General features: G+C 31.7%; 1 protein-coding gene across 1 annotated transcript in view; it reads left to right on the top strand.

The window, feature by feature from the left end:
- Positions 1 to 5,352, top strand: part of LOC137658286 (uncharacterized) — a 10,545-nt gene extending 5,193 nt beyond the window's left edge. Inside the window, exon 3 of the mRNA XM_068392956.1 lies at positions 5,130 to 5,352. Coding sequence (XP_068249057.1) covers positions 5,130 to 5,209 — 80 coding nt within the window. The 3' untranslated portion in view covers positions 5,210 to 5,352. The remainder of the gene's footprint in view (positions 1 to 5,129) is intronic.
- Positions 5,353 to 10,000: the final 4,648 nt, after the last annotated feature.

Genomic DNA, 10,000 nt, shown 5'->3' with positions numbered 1-10,000 from the left:
ATGAATAGCTCTGGCTTTAGCATGTTTATTGTTTTGGATTAATATGCTCAACCTGTTTAATCTCTCTTGGATTTTACCGTCATTTCCAATCTTGTTTTTTTTTCAGATAGTTTTCCTTAATTTTCTTTAGGAACTTTTCCACCTACCTATTGTGCTGATTCAAATGAAAATTTGTTAAATTACTATTAATTTCTTTCTCCATATATATATATATATATATATATATATATATATATATATATATATATATATATATATATATATATATATATATATATATATATATATATATATATATATATATATAAAGAGAGAGAGAGAGAGAGAGAGAGAGAGAGAGAGAGAGAGAGAGAGAGAGAGAGAGAGAGAGAGAGAGAAAGAGACGCTAACCAATCATACTTGTATGGTCAGGGATCTCCAAAATTTACCGGGGAATCCCAATCTTATGATTGCGTTTAATTTTAATGTCTCATTTAAAAAATGTACTGTAATTTTTTCTTGAAAGCAATGCAACATGAATTAAACAACATAAATATAATTCTATTGAAACCTATAAACAATTGCAACAATAATATCCACTATAAAGCTGTTAAAGATATAATAATAGGTGTTCCTATTGTGTCTGTTTTCATAAAGTCTTTTCGAATGAGCAAATTTTGATGATAGTTCTTTTGCCTCCATTTTATTGCTTTATGCGTCTATATTGGAGGCGCTGATTCTACTTTCATCTATAACTGACATCTATTGTATATCTGTCTCAAAGGATTGAAGTATTAAGAAATCGATTGGTTCACCTCTGTTCAATAACTTACACACCCGCGGACATACGCACACATTTAAATACATGTACAGAGAAACACGGAAACACACAAGCATACACACACACACACACACACACACACACACACATATATATATATATATATATATATATATATATATATATATATGTGTGTGTGTGTGTGTGTTTGTGCGTGCGCATGTATGTGTGTGTGTGCATGTGCGTGTGTGTATGTATGTGTGTGTGTTTTAACTTAATATTTTGACCTTCCCTTATTATTCAAAAGAGAATTTCTAAGCAATAATAATATTTCTACTTCTGAAGTGATAGGGGACTATATTATTTTATTAACAATTATTATACCATTTACTAAAATTGAAACGTTGAAATGACCCCTGTTGAGCTGCATTAAAATTAATTCAACTTATTTATCTTCTAAAAAGGTTTCAAACTCCCGGCTTATCTAATATGTGTTGCCTCGCTTAAGTTGAGTAGATTAAAATATTTTCCAATCAGGATGTAACCTTTATTACGCTCAATTCCTTATGCTATAAAAACACCACCATTGACCCATTCATAATCCATAGTCCGAGTTTTCTCTTTCACTGTTTTATATAAATATTTCCTTGAAATGATATCAGGTAGTAGGTTGGCCAGGGTACCAGCCACCCGTTGAGATACTACCGCTAGAGAGGTATTGGGTCTTTTGACTAGCCTGACAGTACTACATTGGATCCCTCTCTCTGGTTACAACTCATTTTGTCTTTGCTTATACGTATGCTAGCATTCTGGCTTATTATTTCCACATTCTCTGTCCTCATACATCTGACATCACTGAGATTACCAAACAATTCTGCTTCGCTCCAAGGGTTAACTACTGCAATGTAATTGTTCAGTGGCTAATTTCCTTTAGGTAAGGGTAAAAAGACTCCTTAGTTATGGTAAGCAGCTCTTCTAGGAGAAGGGCACTCCATAATCAAACCATTGATCTTAAGTGTTAGGTAGTGCCATAGCCTCTGTACCATGGCCTTTCACTGTCTTGGGTTAAAGTTGTCTTGCTTGAGGGTACAATAGGGCACGCTGATCTATCTTATTTCTCTCTCTCCCTTTTTTTTTTTTAGGTGTTTTCAGTTTATATATAAAAGATCTAATTTAATGTTGTTACTGGTCTTAGTATATTTTATTTTGATTATTTATTACTTCTCTTGTAATTTTTTATTTCCCCGTTTCATTTCCTCACTGAGCTATTTTTTTCCTGCTGAAGTCCTAGGAATTATATTTTCTTGCCTTTCCAATTAGGGTTATAGCTTAGCTTGTAATAATGATAATAATACTCAACATAGTGTGCGACCTTGTTTCCCTGACTCAGTCGACCTAAAAGTGACACCGTGTTTCTGTGCCTACGAAGTTATGAAATTAAAAGTTGCATTTATCAATTTACATATCATCGAGTGTTTATGACGCAGTACTTTGTGTTAATGATAATTGTTTGCTTTTGATATTATAAACATTGATTCATCAACTAACTGGAACCTTAGCTTTAAGAAAACTACCGTTCTTTTTAGGTTATCAACAATTTGTGGAATGCCTGAGCCTTTAACAAATATTGGTATGTCTGATTAATGAAGTATTTTCTATTTCAAAAGGAATGAATTTACTTACACAAAATTCCTCTCATAAATGGGATTGATGTTAGACTAAACTGCAGTGGGCTATTTGCTATGGCCTGACTATTTCTTTTATTTCCTTTCATTAACGCAAACATTATTTTTGGGCCCTAAAAGGTTGAACCAGTAAAGACCTAACATTTTGTGACTGTGACTCGCCATTGTAACCAAAGCCTTTTCTATTACCTGATATATGGAATTAATAAATGCGGGGGCTGCGTCTGTGGCGTCCTTCTAGAATATCGTTAAAAAGTGAACACTTATAAATGGGCTTTTATGGCACCAACAAAATTGTAGATGGTGTTAGATTCATCAAGTAATTATTGAAATTATGAAAATTATAATAATTAAGAAATATATTAAAATCATTAATATTATTGAAATTACTGAAATTTTTCCCAATATTGAAATTGCTAAAACTATTAATATTGTTAAAATTCCTATCATCATCGAAATGTATGAAAATATTAAAATCATTGTTATTTTTGCAATATGATTATTATTATTAGAGTGATTAAAATAATTAAAATTAGGATTATAACTAACATTTGTGAAATTAACAAACTTATAATAATTGTATATATTTTTAATCATGATAATTGTAAAAATATTATTAACGAAATCACTAGAATTATTATCATTAGTAAAAGTTATTGAAATTATTATTATTATTATTAAAATTAGAATTATAACAAGTATCCAAAATTTTATTATTATGAGGCTTATTAAAATCATCATTATTATTATTATTATTATTATTATTATTATTATTAATATTATTATTATTATTATTATTATTATTATTATTATTATTATTATTATTATTATTAATATAAAATAATAACGCTAATTGGCAATAAATTTGCCAGTGAAAATATCTGAAATTGGAGGGATTATTGTTGAAGTGAAGTTGAACTATTGATATGAAAAGCTTAGGGATTATTACCTTCGGGAAATTGTCTAATTTAATCTGACGGGAAAAAAAATCACAGGTAATACGAAAACAGACAGCTATCAATTATAGCAATTTAGTGTGTGGTGAAGTCAATGATATAGTTGCTTCGAAATGCTTATGCCCAAACCTTTTTAATTGAAATTTAATATTTGTCTTCGGGATCTCACTTATGATGGGAAAAAATAATAGCATATATAATTATCTTTGTACTATAGTCACTGTAAATGTTACGGGCGAAATAAGCCCCACACCCTGATGACGTCATAGCCAATCACGTTGTTTCCCAAGTTCGTACTGGTCACAATGAACATATTAGCAGATATCGACCTTATCGAACATGACGTGATTTCACCTTTTTTTTTAATGTTTGTAAGTAACATTGAAACATGATCTCACTTTATAGTAATTTAGTAAGTAAATATGAAAGAAAAAACAAACCTCCAGATTACTCTTTATCTTTACTTGGGATATGGACCCTCTGTGATGGCCAAAATTTATTTTGATAATTTTTTGCAATTATCATTTAAAAAGTTAGTTCTATTGAAGCTCTTTGAGAGGGATGCTGTGTTCTGTTCTGTTCTGTTCTATTCTGTTCTGTTCAAGGATGAGACACAAGTGTGATATCATGAAATCAGTATTGAAGAAATTCCTTTTCCATTATAAAAAAAAAAAACAAAGAATGAAATAAGGAAGACATGAGTACGGTATATTCCGTCTCTTAGGAGGAGCAGTTTAGTCTAACATCTAGCAATTGATATGACATTTTGGATCATTTAACCAATATAGGGAACAGAATGACTATCGTCTATGCGTTTGCTTCAATAACACGAACCCATTTGACATAAAGAATAGTCTGCTATGAAAACATGCAGATTGTCTGGGAATTTAGATAGGTTTTGAAATTAGGAAATATTTCTTACTGGTCTGAGTGACACATCCAAATGATGAAAGTTTTGCTATATCACAAAAAAATCTTTTGACGCTTAACTGACCTTTTCCCCTAAAAGATAAGTTTAGAATGGTTCATTGGTTCTATGAATGTTACATTAAATGTGTAACTAATTTTACTCTACTTCTGTTGTATATAATTCACATTATACAGACTAAATTGATTTTATGCACTGCAGCTTCCATTTAAGTAGAAACCAAAAACGGAGGTAAATTATTTATTGATATTGCAATGTTAGAAAAAGGCAGAAATTTTGGTTCCAGATTTTTTTGATTTTTGGGTGATAAGGACTCCCAGGAATGGAAGGTGATAAGGACTCCCAGGAATGGAAGGTGATAAGGACTCCCAGGAATGGAAGTGTTTATATAATAATAATTTTTGCACTAATTCTAATTTAATTCTGTTGTATTTTATTTAAATTACAGAAAATAAAACAATTTTCTTTTTGGCAGCTCCTATTTAAGTAAAAACAAATATAATTGGTGCTGCGGATTTCTTGATGCAATGTAAGCTAAAAGCAGATTTTTTTTTCTGTGAGAAATTTACATGGGTGATGATAAATCTCAGGAATGGAAGTATTCCCGAAATGATTATTTCTATACTTTCAAAGAAGTTTTCATTTGCACAAAAATAATCAAAACTTATCAAGCTGCATCGTCAACAGCCATGTTAATAGAGTGGCTCTATATGAAACAAGTAGTTCCTCATGTGTCGAGTGAATATTTCATCAAATATTGTTATAATTCTGTATAATTTCTTGTTTCGTCTCTTTCACAGATAGCATTAACAAAAGCAGCAATTTGGAAGTCTGCCCCTATGTCTTGGCTCTTCTGCTGCTGCTTTTACTCGGCGAATAGGAAATCGTCACCTCACGATTTCTTCAGCAACAATTGTTATTTATTACAGTGACTCTGCAATTGACTAATTATTGAATGTTGCAATTATCTCGATATAGTTTTTAAGTGCAATTACTACCGTGTTTTACTATAATATAGTATAGATTTTGATAAAGGATTAACGAGTATTGCTATTGAGTTTTTGATAAGAGGCCTTCGGGGGCGAAGAGAATCCACTTCACCTTTAAAACAATCAAATTAAATCGTAGGTAAAATATGCATAAAGAATAATCTTCGGGTAAAGTTCAGCAAAATTAAATAGAAAAAGGTCTTTAATAATATAGAAAGAAGTCGAGGAAAGACAATATAAACAACAATAATGACATTTAAATGATCACTTTGAAGTGTAAGTTGGAAATGTGGCTAATAGAGAACAAAACCATGTGGTCATATGCCATATAATATCTAGTATTAAAGGAGACAATGTTTCAATCTCTTACAGAGAGGTTACATAAGAAAATATTCTTAGTTTCAATTGTACCTTAGCTTGAAAGATGAATACTAGGGTTTCTTATAAGAAAGAGCGCCATGTTCTAAATGTTCTAACAATTGAAAAATACTAGAATGCTGTAATGATATTTTGAGAAATTAGATTCGAAGCTTTCTTTTGATTAATATAAAGCACTAAACAGTTCTGAAAATAAACAGAAAGGGTAAATACAGTTATAGAGAAAGACGAAGAAGACACAAGAACACCTGAAGGTAACATACATCATGAATGGAGACGGGTTGTGTTATGCAGATCTTATTAATTATCTTATAACTTGTAATTCAGATGGATTAAACATCTTACATGTGTAATATGTCATTTGGTGTGTAGGATTAATAATGCAAGAAAAGTCATGCAAAATAATAGTATTAGTGGTAAAAAAATTAACTGCTAAGATACAAATAACGGAATCGACCAGAAACCATTAAAGGTTTTAATGGAAAATAACCAGAAATAATTCCTTCAGAAAGCAGTTAAAGTCTATTATTATTACTTGCTAAGCTACAACCCTAATTGTAAAAGTAGGATGCCATAAGCCCAGGGGTTCCAACAGGGAAAAAAGCTCATTGCGGAAATGAAACAAAGAAAAAGGAAATATTTTAAGAAGAGCAACATTAAAATAAATTTCTCCTTTATAAACTATAAAAACTTTAACAAAACAAGCGGAAGAGAAATAAGATAGAATATTGTGCCCGAGTGTACCCTTAAACAAGAGAACTCAAACCCAAGACAGTGGAAGACCAGGGTACAGAGGCTATGGCGCTACCCAAGATTAGAGAACAAAGGTTTGAAGGCTATTCTAGCATTAACAACATATTCATCTTGAAACAACATGTAATCACCATTTTTTAGTAAATCAAGAGGAGGCAAGTATACAGGGCCAGGTGTGTACTGTACACCTGCTACTTTAACTCTACTGTTGTGTACAGTGATCATTAAGAGCTGGGATTAGCTGAAAGTTCAAATAATAATAATAATAATAATAATAATAATAATAATAATAATAATAATAATAATAATAATAATAATAATAATCGTATCAACTTCCTCAAGAATGCAATGCAAAACTGGGAAACCATGCTTACATGTTATGGAAAACGGCTTGCTGAGGTCAACATCAGGAGAGGAATCTTCCATAGGGACTCACTATCCTCACTACACTTCGTAGTAGCTATGATGTCTATGACATGAGTGCTGGACAACACGGAATTGATATTAAGCAGGAATTTGAATAGAATTCCCGATGTTCACGGATGGCATCAAGCTGTTCGAGAAAGATGGAAAGAAAATGGGAATGCTAATCCAGATGGTAAAAATTATATCAGGAGGCATCAAGATGGGGTTTGGAATAGAAATGTGTGTTCTAATTGATATAGAAAGAGGAAAAGTAACATGAACAGAATGGCTAAAACTGTCAGGTGTAAATGTCATCAAGGACATCGATGAAGTAGGTTATAAATACCTGGGATATCATAAGTAAAGGCTATAAAACACCAGGAGATAGAGGAAAATAGTAGAAGTGAATACATGCAAAGAATCAAAGCTATAATGAAAACAAAGCTTAATCTTGGAAGCACGGTACAGGCCATAAACGCCTATACCAGTGCTAGTAATCAGGTACAGTGCTTGAATAGTGAAGAAGAAGAAATCAGAACTAAGCAAAATAGGACAAAATAGAAAATTGATAAACCTGTACTAAGAAATGCACCCAGGATCAGAGATTGACAGGCTTAAATGACTAATTAAAAGGTTGTGTCAACTTGGTAACTAGAACGCTGGGATAATATCTTAAAACTATTGAATTGAATGGCTAAAGAATGCATAAAACAAAAATTAGAAAGTGGGATGAAGACCCAAAAGTATATAAAGGAAGATCAGGAAATGAGACTAAAAGAATGGTAAAGTAAACCAATGCATGGACAATTCTTGAGGTAAACTGAAAAATTGGCCAGTAAGAAAACATTACAGTGGCTACAGAGGGGAGAACTTGAGAGGGAAACTGAACGGATAATGGTAACACAATATCAAGACTTGAAGATATATTCAACGAACAATAGATGGAATTAACATTTCATCAAAGAAAAAACAATAAATTATTATTATTATTACTTGCAAAGCTACAACCCTAGTTGGAAAAGCAAGATGCTATAAGCCCAGGGACCCCAACAGAGAAAATAGCCCAGTGAGGAAAGGAAACAAGGAAAAATTAAATATTTCAAGAACAGTAACATTTAAATAAATATTTCCTATAAAAACAATGAAAATTTTAACTAAACAAGATAAAAGAAATGAGATAGAATAGTATGCCCGAGTGTACCCTCAAGCAAGAGAACTCTAACCCAAGACCGTGGAAGACCATGGTGCAGAGGCTATGGCACTACCCAAGACTAAAGAACAATAGTTTGGTTTTTGAGGGTCCTTCTCCTAGAAGAGGTGCTTACCATAGCTAAAGAGCCTGTACAGCACTTGTTCAGAATCAACGCCATGATACACTGTCTAAAGCTCTTCGTTGGAGTCTGAAGAAAATATCAAATATAACGCAGTAAGAAAATGGTATGAACGTCAACCTTAAGCTGTGATGGAAAATTATCAGGCGAAAATACTCTGAATTACAGTGGACAGAAAATGTGTTACAAGTACATCGACAATACAACGAAGAAAGAATTAGTCATTGATGTTGCAGTACCGTGGGACTCAAGGGTGGAAAATACGCTGAAAGAGGAAATAAAAAATACCAATCCCTAAGAACTGGAATATAAAAGTAGAAGTAACGGCATTAATCATAACACTTGGGATCATACCTAAAACATAATTGAAAAGGAATCTTGAAAACTAGTAGCCAATATAGCTCTACGACTAGTGTAGAGGAAGGTGCTACGGGAAATTGCACATAATAGTGAAGGTAGTGATGTATTTCTATGGGAGCTGGGTGCAACCTAGAATTCCACATTATAAGCCACCAGTCTCGAGAGGCTGTGATTAACAAAAAATTGTTAACAATAATTATGATGAAAATATTATTATTATTATTATTATTATTATTATTATTATTATCATTATTATTATTATTATTATTATTATTATTATTATTATTATTATTATTATTATTGTAAAATACTTAAATAAGACACCCGTGTAATATGGCTAAACTGTTTGATATCAAGCTTGGTTCAGTGACTTAATCAACTGCAAGAGAAAAAAATATATTAAGGTACAAATAAAGTAGTTGAATCTCTAATCAAACAGAGGGAGTGTATGAAAACCAAAGGCTGAAAATAATAACACTGGGTTTAAGGAATACCAAAACATCTTAGAGGATAAACTAACATTTATTTCTCATAGGTCAGATTTTCTCTACTTTATTAAGGACATAAAGATCCTGCTTTGATTAGCTCCTGCCTGATCGGGATACAGAGATTCTGGTGTAAGTAAGAAGAACGACTAATGTTTATGCTCAAATATAAAGAATAAATAGATACAACATAACAATTTGGAAAATTAAGCATTTTCCCTTCTCATATCATCATACACAAGGCGAATGTACAAAACAGATCCAAGAGATTAGGAAGGTTAAGACAAAGTTGAGCAAACAGACATTACCATGAGGCTGGAATTGACTAAATATACGAATGTAACTATTCGTCTAAAAAGAGCTTATTTGTTAACAAGAACTTTTTTTATTGCTAATAGAGATATCCATTGAGCTGGATGTCTCCTTTAATTTTCAGCTTATATTGAGGCATGTATAATGGGTAAATGATCTCTATTTACCTGTCATTTAAACGCATATCTCTACCAATTGATTTTCCTTCCCATTGGATCTCATTTATTTGGCTCTCTGGCTATCAGCAATGATATAAATTAGATAAAACGTTGACTGAAATAACCATAAACACAAGGAGTAGTTGATACTTCATCTAGGTTTGATGCGTTGATTTTTTTTTAAAGAAAACTACGTCTACATACAATTCTATGGTAATAATTGACAGCAAGAATCTTAAACAGCGATATTTTCAGTGTTAAATAAACTACCTAGGAACGAATCCCTTTCATCTCATAAGAAGCTATTAAAATATATTTGAATTACTGAAGATTCTTTCAAACGTTACACCTTTATTCTTCTAATAAGTCCTTTTTCCTATAGTTAAGGATTACAGGGGCCAATTTCTGGTAACTACTAATGAGGAATATGATAAATAGTGCAATAAAAGAGGTTATGTCATTGTTTGATACGTTTACATTACTCAAAACTACTTGAGAAG

The sequence above is a fragment of the Palaemon carinicauda genome, chromosome 19 (assembly GCF_036898095.1).
Source record: "Palaemon carinicauda isolate YSFRI2023 chromosome 19, ASM3689809v2, whole genome shotgun sequence".
Classification (NCBI taxonomy): domain Eukaryota; kingdom Metazoa; phylum Arthropoda; class Malacostraca; order Decapoda; family Palaemonidae; genus Palaemon; species Palaemon carinicauda.
Note: the sequence above shows the minus strand (reverse complement) of the source record. Positions and strands in the feature narration are given on the sequence as shown.